This window comes from Numenius arquata, chromosome 2 (genome assembly GCF_964106895.1).
Source record: "Numenius arquata chromosome 2, bNumArq3.hap1.1, whole genome shotgun sequence".
Taxonomy (NCBI): Eukaryota; Metazoa; Chordata; class Aves; order Charadriiformes; family Scolopacidae; genus Numenius; species Numenius arquata.
Window position 1 is genome coordinate 45,478,930 of NC_133577.1, and position 16,034 is coordinate 45,494,963.

General features: G+C 38.8%; 1 protein-coding gene across 2 annotated transcripts in view; it reads left to right on the forward strand.

Moving 5' to 3' along the window:
• Window positions 1–289: 289 nt before the first annotated feature.
• Window positions 290–16,034, forward strand: part of LYPLAL1 (lysophospholipase like 1) — a 28,449-nt gene continuing 12,704 nt past the window's right edge. Inside the window, exons 1-4 of one of the 2 annotated variants that reach the window (XM_074168476.1) lie at window positions 290–404; window positions 2,136–2,193; window positions 4,564–4,663; window positions 15,285–15,454. In XM_074168476.1, the coding sequence (XP_074024577.1) occupies window positions 4,617–4,663; window positions 15,285–15,454 (217 nt within the window). In that variant the 5' untranslated portion in view covers window positions 290–404; window positions 2,136–2,193; window positions 4,564–4,616. The remainder of the gene's footprint in view (window positions 405–2,135; window positions 2,194–4,563; window positions 4,664–15,284; window positions 15,455–16,034) is intronic. The other variant, XM_074168474.1, reaches the window with a different exon arrangement.

Here is a 16,034-nt window from a genome sequence, read left to right on the forward strand (position 1 = left end):
GACCCCCTTCACTGTTTGACCCCCAGTTCGCCGACCATGGACGGACAGAGCATTTTCTATAAGTAGATTTTGGTAACAGCACGGCGTCAGAAGTGGGAACTTTTCGGGTGTGGGGCCGGGAGAGCTGCGGGCGGCAGCGCCTGAGTAGAACTGGGGGCGGGAGACAAGGCTCTGCGCTCCGAGGCGCTGAAGGAGGCCCGAGACTCCCTCCCCGCCCGGCGGCGGTCCTGGGGCCGCCTGTGCGCCGGCGCGGTAAGGCCGTGCTTCCGGCAGGGCTGGCTCGGGAGGAGGAGGTGGAGGAGGAGGAGGAGCGCTGGGCATGGCGGCGCCCGCAGCTCTGCAGAGGAGCGTGGTGTCCCCCGCGGGCAGGCACACCGCCTCCCTCATCTTCCTGCACGGCTCAGGTGGCTGCTTCCCCCCAACCCCTTCTCTCCCCTGCGGCGGGGCCAGGGCGGGGGGGCTCGGCGGGGCTGGGGGAGGCCGGCCTCCAGCCGCGGGGCCGGTGTGGCTAGCACCGCCGCCTCCTGCTGCCGAGGGGCCCTGCCGGGAGCGCGGCGGGTCGGCCCCCTCAGTCGTGAGGGGTTCAGCGGGACGGGGCCGCCGCAGCAGCCGGCGGGCTGGGCGCGGCTGGAAAGCGAGGAGAAGGGGTGTGAGGTTCCGCCTTCCCGGCGGCGCTGGCCGGCCCGGAGGAGCCTCTGGGGGTAAAAGAAGGGGCCGTCCCGGGGCTGAGGTGGGTGGGGTGTGGGTTAGGGACGGTGCTGGTACACACTGGCTCGGTGTTCTTTGCCATGGGAACTTCGTTTCCAGAAGATACTCCCATAATTCCTCCACTCTAAGGGCAGTCACATGCGATTTACGTAATTAAGATGGCTTTTGGCGTTTTCAAGGATCAGGCTGAAAGTATTGTTGTCACCTGTTAAAAGCCAGTGTTAACAGACTGACAGCTCTCTGTCCGGAAGGGTCCTGGCTGTGTCCAAACTGGCTTCATGGCCGCCATCTGCAGAAGGTAGCCACCTGCATCAGTGACCAGTCCGAGGGCGGGAGGGGAGCGTATGCTTTGTTGGTGTTCCTTCTTAAAGGTTATTTCTAATATGCTAAATAACAACAACAAAGGCCACTTGACTTTAAACAAAACACAAAAAACCCAAACAAACAAAAAAAACCAACCCCAAAACAAAACAAAAAAAAAACCACAACAGACACAAAACAGTAATCGAAGGTCTGTATTAGATCAAGGGCTTGGGAATCAATTCTGTTGAGCTGCTCAGCTGGATACGGCAATGTTCTCAACTCTTTCAGTGTCTCTCTCAGCTTTTAGCTGATGCTTCTGTTTAGTTTTGCGGAGATGTATGTGGTTATTTAATTAGTTTCATTTTTATAATCTAGTTAAATTTCGCTTTTCTGAAATTCTGTGACTTCAAGAATGAAAGTGAAAGGAGTTCATAAGATGTGTTCAGCCCTCTTGTCAATGCTAATGCTTTAATGCTTGAGGACATAATTTTCTCTCATGTTGGAGGAGTAAGGGAAGATTATGGTTAGAGGTTGATTCCACATGTGGTTAAAGTACTCTACAATTTTTCATGTTTGATATGATTTCAGTCGTAATGTTTGCAATGGGGAAGTACAAGGGTGCTTTTATTTGGTTTTGTTTAGCAGTTCGGCAGAATAGAATTTAAAACAGAAGTAGCCGCAGTGCTGCTGCTGTGGGCTGGCCTGTAAACCTGAATTGTAAACCTTCTGCACAGTGCTTGTGATGGAAACTGGCAGTCAAATGGCATGAATCCATTTTTTTCATAATACTTGCTCCAGACAAATTATAACAAGTGGAGAATGTGAATGCAAAATGGTATAGAAAAATATTAGAAAATTCCTGGTACTTGTACATCAAATTTAGGTAGAGGATCCATTTGGTAGCTCAGTAGAGGAGGCAAATGGGGTGTAACAAATGTATAATAATTTTTTAGACTTTAGGTTTACAACTTTTTATGTTGTAACATGCATAGAGTCATAGTATCACTTAGGTTGGAAATGGACCTTAAAGATCATCGAGTCCAATCATTAACTGAACACTGCCGAGTCCACCACTAAACCGTGTCCCTAAGCACCATGTCTGTGTGTCTTTTAAATACCTCCAGGGATGATGACTCAACCACTTCCCTGGGCAGCCTGTTTCAGAGCTTGACAACCCTTTTGGTGAGGAAATTTTTCCTAATATGCAGTCTACATATAACATGTTGTTAAGTTTAAACTTTGCACTCTGGAAATTCGAGCTGTATTTGAAAAGAAAATTATTTTACTTGAGGCGGGGGAAAAGGTAAGATTGCTGCCATTAGTCTATTTCAGGTTTGTAAACAGACTTAAAGCAGAATTTTCTGTGCATTGTTTCTTTTTAGTAGTATCCAAAAGAACATATAATGCTAAAATCTAAGAACAGCCTGAAAGACAAACCTTTTGGAAGGTTTTTGGGTTTTATTTGGTGTCATAGTTTCCCCTCTGTCTCCTTCCCCTCCAGATCCTATTCTTACCAAATCAAAATGCAAGCACTCTGCAGCAGTTGCAGAGCGTTTGGACCAGGGGACTCCTGACACACAGATGGTCATAGTTCAATTTTCTTGTACTTAATGAGTTTTCTATTAACTTTTCATAGACTAGCTTCGTTAGCTGTAAATGTTTCTGCTGATCTTGGCAAAACTAAAGAAATGTGAATAAACAATAAAAGATGTGTCCTGCACCATTAAGGAGTTTGTAAAGACCTAAGTAAGTCCCAATTCTATAAGCATTCAGGTGATTGCTTAGGTTGACCCTACTGGAGGGTTGGTACTGTGTATTTGCAAAGCCTAGACTTTTGCATTCTAACTGAAAGAAGTATATGGGAAAAACATGTTTATTTAAGGCTCCTTAAGATACATTGTTCATAAATTAGGTGACAGCAACCATGGGGAAACCCTTGCATGTCAGGAGTGTCTACCAAGAACCATAGGTGTGTTTGGACTTTAGACCATACTGCTCGCATAAGCAAAGTGATTGTGGGAATGTGTTCTGAAGCATCCAGTTAAAGATGTAACTTTGATTTTACTGTTTAATGTAGCACAGAATGAGATTTGTGTCAGTTCTGCGACCCTATTGTTTATTTGTCACCTAGAGTATTTAGGTCAAAAAGAGAACTTCATGGTTATGCCATTTGTGCTCAAAAGAAAAAAATGCTGGGTTTGGATCCTTCTTGCCTTCTGTTTTAATTCTGAAGGTGCATTAATTGTGTGTGTAAGTAAAGATCACTGAATTTTATTTGAGTGCTAAATAAAGCAAGAACAAATCTTCTCCATTGGGGAATTGTAATCATTGTGACAATAAATCAAGATATTTGTGTGACATTGTTCAGATGAACCCATGTAACATGGCAGCAAGCCTGGCGTAGGGCAGTGATATTTTTTCTTGTGGTTTGGCTGTTTTATTGAAAAAAATAAAGTGAGTTCTAAAGTCAAACTGACCAACTTGAGATAAAATAATAGAGAATACTGTTAACTCAGATTAGCAGTTTGACTTGATAATATGTGGGAGCCTTTACTTCAAACAAGACTGAAGTCCTGTGGTATGAGTGGCGGCCAGTTTTGCTGAATCCCCACCAATTTTTTTATGTTGAACTTGTTGTATTACTGCCTACTTTAAACCATATTCCTTGATGGGCCACCTTCCTCAAGCTTGAAGCATTGTTTAACTCTTATTGGACACTTATGTGCACGTGCTGTGCAGAGAGGTGGCAGTGAAGTTATGGTTGAAGGTACCAGTGATGCAAAGACAAGCTCTAGAAACTGTCTGGTGTATTTGTTTGAAAGGCAGACATGTTGTCTGCATAAGACTTCATCCTGTATATCTGTTCATAGCACTTCAGTCTACAGGGGTTTTGTCTATAGGCTGAGTTGATATGACTTGGAAAAAATACTTTGAGAGTCAGATCTCAACTAGCTTTCAAACAGGACTCTGGGATTAAGGTTTTTGAGGAGTCCACCAGATAACTTAAACCCAAACTCATGTCTTAAGCACTGTTACAAAACATTGGGAGTGTTTGACTGATACTTCCTCTAAAGCCTACGTGTAATGTTATCATAATAAAATCTGAAGATCCTTTTTACGCTCTTGATGGGGTTTTGAGGTGGATTAACATAAAATTCTGTAGTAAAAGTAACTATCTTTTCTCAGGGGAGCAGCAGATATTTTATCTCGCTTTTTAAACTGTTCGTCAGTATTTTTTGTTTATCACTGTTACCAGCAAATAAGGTTAGCTGCACGTAAGAGGTAAGGCCTTGTACCTGATTAAGAGGTACTTAAGCCATTGGATATACTAAAATATTTATTAAACTTACACTGTGGGACCTATTAAGTAGTCTGTTTCTAAGAAGTTTTGAGTCCATTTTCATTGAAAAGAGGATTGAGGTTATTTTAGAAAGTTTTTGGAGGATTAACTTTGTGGTTTAGAAATCAGGTCTATCTGGTATATTTGGTGTTATGTAGGTTTTTTTCTAAATGCACAGAATAATTCTTGTTGTACTCTTCTGTGTGATACAGGTGATACGGGCCAAGGAGCAAGAGCATGGATAAAACAAATTTTGAATCAAGACATGGCGTTCCAACATATAAAAGTAATTTACCCAACGGCTCCTCTCAGGTATTGTTTAATACATTATAACCATAGGATTAAATTACTCTATTCCAGTACTGTAAAATACACTTGTAAATATTGGTACACACTGTCATTAACGCTTCTTCCTTTCTCACGTATATGTTTTTTGGCAAAACTGGAGCTCGATGGTGCATTGCTGCCCAGGGACTGTGATTTTTAAGTGGTTAAGACTCTAAATGGTTAAGACTTCACAGAAGTTGTATTCTCTAATTCAAATTCAGGCATTGTCCTCATGGCATTTTTCCATCTTCTTGATATAAATAAAGACAATACTCCAGTTTGTGTTGTAATGGCATTATAGAGCCATGTTCAATATATTCCCCTAAATTAACCACTAAAATACTATGTTGTATTTAACGCCAGGTTTCAGTTCTGAAGGTGGTCGGTCTTTTCGGCAAGTAAGATGTGATAGATCTTCAGCTGCTGGAGAAAGGACTGGGAATTTAGAATTGCACATTTCTTCTAGTTCAAATCCTGCCCCAAACTGTTTCAAAGAGAACTGAGTCCAACATTTGCTGTAGCCACAAATCTTGTTATTAAATGATGCTCTGGGTTCAGTGGTAGGCCGGAAATATAGATAAATATATTTACCCGTAGGTTTTTGAAAGTTAATGAGGTCAAACCTAAAGGCTAAAAGTTGGGCACCTTATTTAGCTGTCTAGAGACATGACCTTATATTTCAGAGATGTTTAATTTTTGCATAATATAAATTCATTTCTAAGGTGTCTGTGACTAGGTTAGGAAAATGTTTCCTTGAAAGGTAATGGGGCTTAAGTTTCTCTCTGAATTTGTGCGTAAGCATGGATGAATGCTGAAAAGAAAAGGAAATTGTGGCATTCTACATGGACTTTTGAGGTACAGGGGTTTGAAAATCAGAAAAAAATTTCTTGGAGAGTATAAACAAGTATAATAGCAGATTTTGTCTGGCGTTCACTAATATATGGAAAAAAACTTTCCTTGACTGTGTATTTTTATGATCTACTTAGGCAGGAAAAGCAATTGAGAGATTGCAGTGTGAATGTACTCACTGTGTTACAGAAAATCAAGCCCATGAGTGGAAGTCTTTGAAGAAGTGTGTTTTGGGTTAGTAGGTAGTGAATGTGATTTTCAGTAAATAACATGCTCATGACTCTATTGATGGCAGGCTAACGTGATGGCTAGAGTTATCAGTGGCACATCACACATACTGACAGGCTCCATTTCTTCCCTGTCAACACAGCAGGTACTAGACAAATGCAGGAGGTTTTGCTTTCCTATGCAACAATATTTTTCACATGTTATATGCAGCCAGAGCACCTCAGACTGCATCTGTTAGGTCAGTGCTTCATTTTTCCATCCCACTGCACTTCTGGCGTCCAGTCATTTTCTCATTTGTTTTGGTTTCTTTGGATAACTACAGACGTAAACTATGTATAAATGATTAACCAGCAAGATCTCCTGACTCAAATGAGTGCTATTTATGGGGAATTTATTTGTATTTTCAGACTTTAGATTTCAGTATTTTAGTAAACAGATGGGAAGACAGATACTGTTGTAATTAAAAGATGTGAATAAACAGTTAATTTCACTCCCTTTACTTTTTAAGTCAAGGTTACTCTTGTTCTTCCCTAGAGCAGTTAGAGGTCATGCATTAGTTGATTCAGAAGTGGTTTTTAGCAAAACTGTGAAAAGTTGTATATTCAATGAATAAAAAATACCCACCCTGTTTGTCTTCGATTGTCAATATGAAGTACGCTTGGGAATATTGTACAGCCCTCTGTTGCTGATAAGCACCATTAGCTGACATAGTGAAATAAAACAGATGCCCTTAAGTACAATAATGTTTGCCACTGTTTGCAGCAACGCTGAAGTGAAATTTGTAAAGATGCATGTTAGTGGTTGAAACCAAAATAACAGAAGCCTTTACAGAATGTTGTTTGGTGTTCAAGTCCAAAACACGCTATGCTCTTTGAAGCACTTGTAATGGTTGCTCTCCTTTCTTCCACAGAAAGTAAAAACAAGGCCTAGAACATCCAAACTCGAATGGCAGATATTAAAATAACTATATCTCCATTTGGAACTGAAATATATAGCCTGTTTTTGCATGTGTATGTATATGTGTTTTGATAAGAATTTCAAATACATCTGGAACCAATGAGGGAATTCATCATCCTTGATAATGAGACCTATAGGTAGGCTGTTATAAGTGTGTAGATATGCTGAAGAAGGTTCTTTGGTCATGTAGAGACAGGGAAGGCTACACCGGTGTGAGTGAGAGTCTCTGTGGGTGGCACAACCTGCCACTGTATTGTCAATTATAGGAGCAGAGTGCAAAGCTTGCCAGCAGGTTTTTACACTGATGATGAAATCAAACAAAAGCTTGAAGTCAGGCAAGACCATACGAGGATTGCTTGGCTAATACGCTCTTCTGGCAAAATACTGCTAATGTGGATGTAGTTCATACTCTATAAACTCCTGTCTTTTCCAGCGTAACTTACCACATACACATTGAACACTCTCTGTCAAAGTAGTTATGCCAGTAAAAGCAGGTTTGATGATATTACTGCAATGCTTAGAGGCTTTGGCAGAATAAACTGCAGGTCAGGAATACCTCTTCATGTTTTTGGTGGATATAATTCTGCTGATAGATAGCTCTATAGATTTGACCTTATACATTCTTCATCTCTATTAAATACAGTTCTGAAAAGCAGTGGAATTCACATTTTTCAACAAAGCATTGGAAGTTTTCTTTGTGCATGGTGGATGGGATTTATGTTTACACTTTGTTTAGTTTTTATCCCAGGCACTGAAACATACATATGTTTCACTTATTAAAACATCAGAGGTTCAGACATGTTTTCATTCAAGAGTTAGTATGTTTGAAAATTATTTTGGAAAACCATCCAGCATATAATCTAGAAGAATTCTAAAACATGTTCTCTGGCTTCATTAGCATTGATTTCAGCAAACGCTAGAGAGGATACTTCCATTTTACGGTTGAAAGCAATAGAATGTTACTGAACTACATTTTATAGGACTGTTTTTTACTATTCTCTACAGGTCTCTTTTTACAAAGTTCTGCTTTTTAGGAAAAGATTTCTTTAATCATTTTTATAACGTGCAGGGTCTGTGTAGAGAATGACCACGTCCCCTGGACAGGTAAAGTGTTTGCAGCATTTTGTCACACTCATCCCCCATCACTTTGGAAAGTCCTATGAGTCTCATATTTGTTTGCTTCCTGAGCAAAAATAGCAGAATGTAGATAGTGCAATTTACTATTAGAAAAGAAAAACTTGCAGAATTTCTAAGTAAAATGCTTGTGGTAAAAAGCAGGCTTAAATAAAAAAGGGAAAAATATGTGGAGTTGAAGTCTCTGTGATGTAGTAAGGGTAGTGGCACCTGAATTTGGAATATGTTTGGAAGTTAAATACAGGTAGCTGGGACGTGCAAATTTTTGCTTTACAAATGAAAATTTTTAGACATTGCTTAGGTTTTGGTTTTTCTCTGTAATGTAGGCAACTGGGATACTTAAAAATGAGTAGAGAATTTGTTTTTATAGGTTCTTTTAACTTTATCTGGCTTTCTTTCAAGATCAGTGCTTCTGTACATAGATTAAACTTGTTAAACATAACAGAATTCTGTTTCCTCTCCCTTGTAATGCTAATGTATATCTTTAATTAAAAAAGAGAAGCTCAAATTGTAGCCCTAGCAGCTGATGCAATCCATAAAGCCATGTCTACAGGAATAGTTTTAAAGGAAAGGGTTTCCTTTTTCCTTTTTTATTTGGGTCAGGATTTGGCTACAGCTTTAAATACTGTTTCAGCTGCTACAACTGTGACTTAAACGTTAGGTTTCTATTGAGTTCCTAAATCAGAACTGAGTAGCACCCAATTTAACCTTCTTTTTTTTTAATAGAAAGTGATAGTTTAAATTGGCATTGCAGGAGCTAATGTGGTAAAGTTAAAACCATTTAGACTCCACTTGTTTTAATAAGTATACCTTACCTTCTATAATTCCCTTAAAAATCTAGGTCAAAGATTTTTTGCGTTGTCTAGCATGCCATTCTGACAGTTCTTCTCTTTTCGCAAGTTAGAAAGTAAACTTCTGAAAGAAATACTTCTTCAGCTATTTTGTGGATCTTTTTGACATTCATTCAACATACCTTTCTGTGGCCAATAAGTCTCTATGCAGAGTTTGTTGTCTGGTTTTTTGTTTGGGTTTTTTCCCTAATTTAATCTTATTTCCCTTGTCTCTAAGTATGTGGCTGGTAAGGACTGCTCAGTATTATATGGCCTGGTACTCCAGCCTTTCCCTGAAGTTCGCATCTTTGCTCAGCTTATGGGTGGAAATAAGTTTCATCTGATCGTAGTCCCCACTTGGCTATATCACAAAACCACCAAACAATTTGGCACCGCTCAGCTATATTGGCAGCCTCTACTTGTGAGAGGCCTAGGATTGGAAAAGCAGCAGGGGTACTGCAGGTCAGACTTGAGATGGATTGGCGGAGCTGTGTAGGGGAGCGTGCATGGTGCCTATCATACTATTTTTGGCTCAAGAAAATGTTATTAAGCCTTCACTTCTGTAAGTCCCAACCTCATTCATAAATTTAACACAAAGAAGTCTTTTTAGAGGTGGACGTTTGAGGTACAAATGGAAAGGGTTTTGGTTGGTATCATGGGGTGGTTCTTTCATCTCCTTCTTTAAGAAGAAATTTAACATATTCTGCATAATCATGATGGAAGCATGGTTGGATAAACTTCATATTTTCCTTTTATTTCTCCTATTGCATTAAATGAGGAAAACATGGATATACATACATGTAATGCTTTCGTCATACACTAAATACCATGTGGAATGCAATAAGCACTTAGTCATGCTTGGGGAAAACAAAGTAGAACATGGTGACAATAATCTTGGATTTCTAATCCCTTTAACTACATCATGCTCTTAGACATCCTTCCTCTTGTTTTTTTTTGTCTCTTTATATTTTCCAATACAGAAGAATTGAAAACAGTGGTTTTTATGTGGCCCCTACAGCAAGCAGTTGTGGGGTTTGAAGTTATATGTGTCACTCTGTGCTCTTGCTTTACAGCCTTTTCAGGGATTTCAGTGGTTAGCTCGTGTCATTCATCCACTCACTGGCTTGTGAAAGATACCGCTTTGAATCCCAGAGTCTTTCAAACCCCATAATGGACAGCTGATTCAGATTGAACTTTGGTTTGCCTCTTGTCACTTTCCTGTAGTGAATTCATAAAACAGCTACTACTACCTGGTTGCTAAGAAACTGGTAGTGTGTAGAAAAGGTAGTTTATGATCTTTTCTCAACCATAACATTATTGCTGTTGCTCTGATTAGTAGAAATCCCCATAATTTATACACCCTGCCCCTTTGAAAACCTAACCCAACAGAAACAAAGAAACAGAAGCAAACTTGGAATTTGCCCTGCTGAGTTTTATTGCAGCTTCTATTGCAGGTTCCTTTGTCTTGAATGACTAAGATACTGTCCCAAGTAACAAAAGCTGTCAACATAGTATTTCTTCAAGTAACCGTTCTTTACTGGCTCAGTTAGTTTTCGTTTTAGGCAATATATATCCAGAACAATTCTATCAAAAGCGTTTGCATGTGGTTGAGTGAACAGGCAAAGCCTTTTCTGAGGAACAGCTGAAATTACTCCTCATGGAGATGACTCTTGCCTTCCTTTTTAAAACTTTTTAAAGTATACTTCCAATTAAGGTGCTTAAATTTCTGACATGTCTTGTGCTCTGCTACCGTACCACAAAGCTTCAGTAGTAAGATATGTTGAACCTCAGTTTAACCCAAGATATACTTTGGACTAGAGCTTTGAATTATATTTCTGATTTGAATAGGTGGATTCTTTGCGTTCCCCTCCCTTTTCTTTTAAAATTCACTTTCCACTTCAAGGAGACGGTGGGAATTAAAAAGCAGAATTATGAACCAGATTTTCTATTGCAGTGTACTAGTATCAGCAGTGACATTATGCTAGGAGAGAATTTGGGACTGGGAAGTAGCTTTGCTTTCATTGGAAAAACCTGCTATCGGCTTTAGGAGAGTCAAGACTTGCTTAGTTTGGGTTAAAAGGGACCTTTAAAATCCATCTAGTCCAGCCTCCCTGCAATGAGCAGGGACATCTTCAACTAAATCAGGTTGCTCAGAGCCCCATCTAATCTGACCTTGAATGTTTCCAGGGATGAGGCATCTACCACCTCTCTCGGCAATCTGCTCCAGAGTTTCATCACTGTCAGACTTATATCTAGTCTAAAAATACCCTCCTTTAGTTTAAGGTCATTGCCCCTTGTCCTATCACAACAGACCCTACTAAAAAGTTTGTCCCTGTCTTTCTTATTGGGCCCCCTTTAAGTACTTAAAGGCTGCAATAAGGTCTCCCTGGAGCCTTCTTTTCTCCAGGCTGAACCCCAACTCTCTCATAGAGCTTGTCCTTATAGGAGAGGTGCTCCAGCCCTCTGATCATTTTTGTGGGCCTCCTTTAGACCTGCTCCAACAGGTCCATGTCTTTCCTGTGTTGATGACTCCAGAGCTGGACGCAGTTCTCCAGGTGGGGGTTTCACCAGAGCAGAGTAAGGTAGAACTTAAGCAGTCTGGCAGCGTGCTTTGTGGATTTTCTTGAAGGGATGCACAGTCTTCCAAAAGACAACATTACAATGTCTCATGCAACTCTGTGCCTCCGAACTGAGAGAAGATGGATTTGGGAAGGAAGCAAAAGTGAGGATTTAAAAAATTTTGATCTTTCTCTTTTTTATTTGACTCTTGAAGCCTAACTTCACTATAAATTGCTAGTTCTGTCTGGAACTTCAAGCAAGCTGTAAGCCAGCACCAGTGGTCTAAGTTTTATGTGACTGCATTAGCATGGTGATCATAGCACTGAGTGTGAAGGTAGCGATACAGTTGTGCATCAGGAGAAAGGGTTGGAGGAAGAATATTTGTCAACATGTTGTCTGCTACTCTTATGTTTCTTATTTACAGCAGCTAGCAGTACTGGCTTGTCTTTTAACTTAAAATGACAGGGACAGTGATTTATTGGATAAAGAAAAAACATACTTGTAGTTTTATGTGAATTGCTATGCTAATAGCATCATTTTGGAGGTAGGATATGGCATGTGTTTTAAGCTGAATTTGAACCTTGTGTAGCATCATTCAGTTGCTCTCCACTTCTGTTAACTTAAGATAATGTCAAACTAGCACACTTCTAAATGTGATTAAGAAGGTCTAGAGTATATAATCCATGCTCCAGGAAGGTGGGAAAAGATGGTGTTACTGCTTCCTGCTTTGGTTATGTTTTCATGGTTAGTATGTAACTCACATTGGCAGAACCTAACCTATCTTCCAGTTTTTGAAAACTTGAATGATCTGTATTGCTTTGAAACTTTACAGTGAAATAAACAGTGAAAATTACTTCTATTTGAATACAAGTTTAAAAGATTGAAAGGATACTAAATACTTACTAAGATATTACAGGATATATTTTCCTCTTAAGACATTCCAATATTGGGTGTGTAGGATCTTCTTGAAACTGCTGTCTCACACAAGAAATGTATTCGTGAGAAAACAATTGTAGATCAATGCACACCCTTAAAAAATCAGACCTATAAAGTAATCAGAAAACATGGTCGAGATTTGAGGATGTTGGGAAGCATTTTAAAAATTCTTTTCCTCAGGGTGCTGAAAAACTCTTAAATGCTGATTGATATTAACAATGTCTCCCTTACATCATCTTTTCTCTTTTATTTTTAAATGCTAAGAGTTAGTTCAATTAATAGGAAATTGTGTTTCAAATGTTTCTTAAATACGAGTGCAATTTTTGAGAGAGCGTTCTTTTGAGAGATTCTGGGAGAGAGGGTTCTTGATTCTTGTTTTCTTATGTGGATTTAAATTTTTTGTGTGCTTCAGAACAAGCAAAACAAAAACACATAGCCCCTTTAAAAGTAAACAAACAACAACAACAAAAAAGACAGAACAAACACAGAACTTGGGGGGGCTATATATTTTCATTCCGAGTTTCAACAGCACACCTTTTAGAGACATGGAGCTTTATTTTTAGAATCGTTTGAAAAAGAGAGTAATGAAAGTGAGGCACACAGGAATAAATCATCAGGACTAATGTTACAAGTTTTTATTAAACTTAAGAAAACAAAAAAACCCTAAACTTAAAGCTGACCATTTGGTCTAGCACTGTCCTTAACTGACCGTGCTGATTTTACCGGATGGAGTTTTCACTCCACTCTGTATTTCTTTGCTCTTGTGTATTTCAGTTCAACCTCCAGTGTCACTGCGACATAGGGATTCTTCTTATTTTTTTCTTTTGTGGTTTAATTGTATGAAAAATTTTTGTGCTGTATTCTTGGAGCTGTACAGATGGTTCCATGCCAAACATATTTGTTTACCGTGGTAATGTCTGAGTTGTAGTGTGCCAGCTAATAAAGGGATTTATTTAAGGAACAAGGTAAATGACTTAAACAGATGTGCCAGTTGAGTGAACCATTAAACGAATCTTATTTCTCAGCTTTATGTAAAGGTTATTTTTAATGTATTTCTGAGAAATCAAGAGTGGTTGCAAGGATGTTTTTGAGACAGCTGAAAGCATCTTGTCCATTTGCTTGTGAGTCTTTTCCTGTAGGGTTAAGACACATTAGTCTTTCATCTGTCTTATTGAAGAATTTGCAAAGACAGCAGGTAAAAAGTCCTGAGTTTCATTGTCTGATCAAGTGTTATAATCTCAGTGGATTTTGTGCTGTTTATAAATTCTATGATTCTGTCTTTCAGATTTGAGGAAACCTGTTTTAATATTTCTGTAATGTAAATGTAAATTTCTGTAATGTAATACAAATGCATATCTCTATTCCATGGAAGTCCTGGGTCAACCTGCTGTAATAATACTAAAACCTTACACATCTTTTCTCACACAAGTATAAGGTACTCTGGTTGTCATAGAAAATGAAACACTCTGGCTGTTAAGCATTTTAACCAGTGTTTGAGAGAGAAACTAAAACTGTGAATTAAATGCTATTTGCCCAAGCGCTTAGTCTGCTGTATGTCATATCATCCAAGTGAAAAAAAAATAAATTGTTAATTCTGGTGCTTAAGTGTATGGTTTAATTTGAATTAAGGAAATAAGGGGCTGCTTAAGGCACACACTGTACTAAGCTTGACCACATACTTTTATGCCATTTTGAATAATGTTCAATTTTAGGTACTTGTTCCTGAAGCTGTGCTCAAAAAGATGAAACAGTGTAGTCTGTCTGTACCTGTCCGTTGGTGTTTATTGCCTCTTTCTTTATATTTGACTTACCAGCTTCTAAGTCATCGACTTCATTTATTTCATGTTCATGGCACCGGGCAGAAGAAAATCTGTGTTCTTCCATTTTTGACTTGTGTGACTGAGTAATGCAAATAGTGTACTGCCTCTTGGACGCTTGTACTAGTGGCAGTATTCCTGGTTTAGAAATAGCCATTTACATTTGTGAAACCTCTCTGGTATTAATAAAGGCAGAATTTGTTTCTTCATTAAGAATAATTGAAATAGTGGCTTTCTCATTTTAAGTTAGTTGTGGTTTTGTTTAATCCTAGTACTGAAAAAAAATCCAGAGAGAGCACAGAAGTCAATGTTAGCATTTTCAGTGGGTTCCCATCCAGACAAATTTATCAAGGCTGTCTGTTTATAGGCAATGATTGTAATCTGATCTGAGCTTACGTAAAAATGAAAAATGCGCCCCCTGATTAAACATTGCAATTAAGGATTTCAGGGGGCTTGGTTTGGAGATGAGGCATTGGTCTCAAAGCAGTGTGTATGGTATTAAATTGTAGAGCCATTGCAAGGCAATTAGATCACCTTTCTTGGGATTTCAAGACTCTTATTTGTCTTCTCTATTCAAAAACACAGAAAAGGCTGCTTTGAATTGCAGCTTCTCTGATTATGTGAGGATTGGGCAGCATGCTTAAGCACTTAAAATACTAATCTGACAACATGGTGTTATGGGGGGAAAGTATCATTATGTCTCTGATTGTGTCTGTGCACCAATCCAATAAGCAACATGGCATTTCTTTCAATTATTTTTATGAGATCTGCCCCATTAAGGTGAGGATGGCTGTATTTAAGAAAAAGAAAAGTTGACAGAGGGAAGATATTTTTGTAAATACCTATAGGTTCATGAAATCCAGCTAGTGTCAATTTCAACAAGAATAAGACAAGTGAATCCCATAAATATGTTACCTCCTGCAAAGCTGTCTTGTTTAGCAGTTACTTCAGTTTGTCCTATTCCAAGGTGGATTTCAACCTTAACTTTGATTAAGAACCTCTTGACAGGGTTAGGATTTAAAATGTTTAGATCAACTTGACAATTGATCAACCTTGACATTGAACTGACTGAAACTTGTATTTTATACAGCTTCCAAAAGTTGTTTTCATTCTTGAAGGACTGTTGTGAATGCAAGAAAATGCAATGTGACTGGATGTGAATTGAGTTAGACCCAAAAGAGGTTCCTTCTCTCCTTCACTGGAGAGAAACTGAATTATTTTTATTTATCAGATATGCTGTAGGCTTTTGCTCTTATGCCTGGTTAATAATTTTTTTCTTTCCTTCCACCACTTCAGGCCATATACACCTATGAAGGGAGCCTTTTCCACTGTGTGGTTTGACAGGTATAAGATCTCTAACGACTGTCCAGAACACATTGAAAGTATTGATTCTATGTGCCGGAGACTTACAGACTTGATCAACGATGAGATTAAAAATGGCATTGCAAAAAATAGGATACTAATAGGTAAGAGAGACTTATTTTTAGTGTGCCTATTTTATTTTTTTTAATTCTTAAGAGATTATCTACTTTGAATTTACTCCATCCTAAAAGCTCAGGGGCATGCCTTGCATAACTGCTGAACATCCCCTTCAGTAGCCAGTCTTCAAGAATATTGAATCACTGTTTAAACCTGTATCAGGTGGGAAATGTGGCTAACTGCAAGCAGTGTCCTCAAAAATGTACCTTAAAACTGTTTTTATTGTAAATAGTAATTTGTGATCGTCATTCAAAATACAGAGTGGGCAATTACTTACTTTAAAAGGTATATAGTTTTCCGATTTCCTTTTAGCCCCTTTTGAGGATGGAAAAACATACTTTTTCAAAATGACTTGTATTTCAGAGAGTGGAGATGTAACATATGAATAATCATGAGCTTTTCCTTACTGTTCTAATCATTTTGGATTAAGTTAATTCATGGGGAAAAAATTCACGTTACACATCACTAAAGCTTAGCACTTGGTAGCAAATGAAGTATTAGCTGCCATAATTCTTATGTGTCTATCTTCCCGTCCCTCTTAATTTCCACAAATTTCCAGTGACTTTA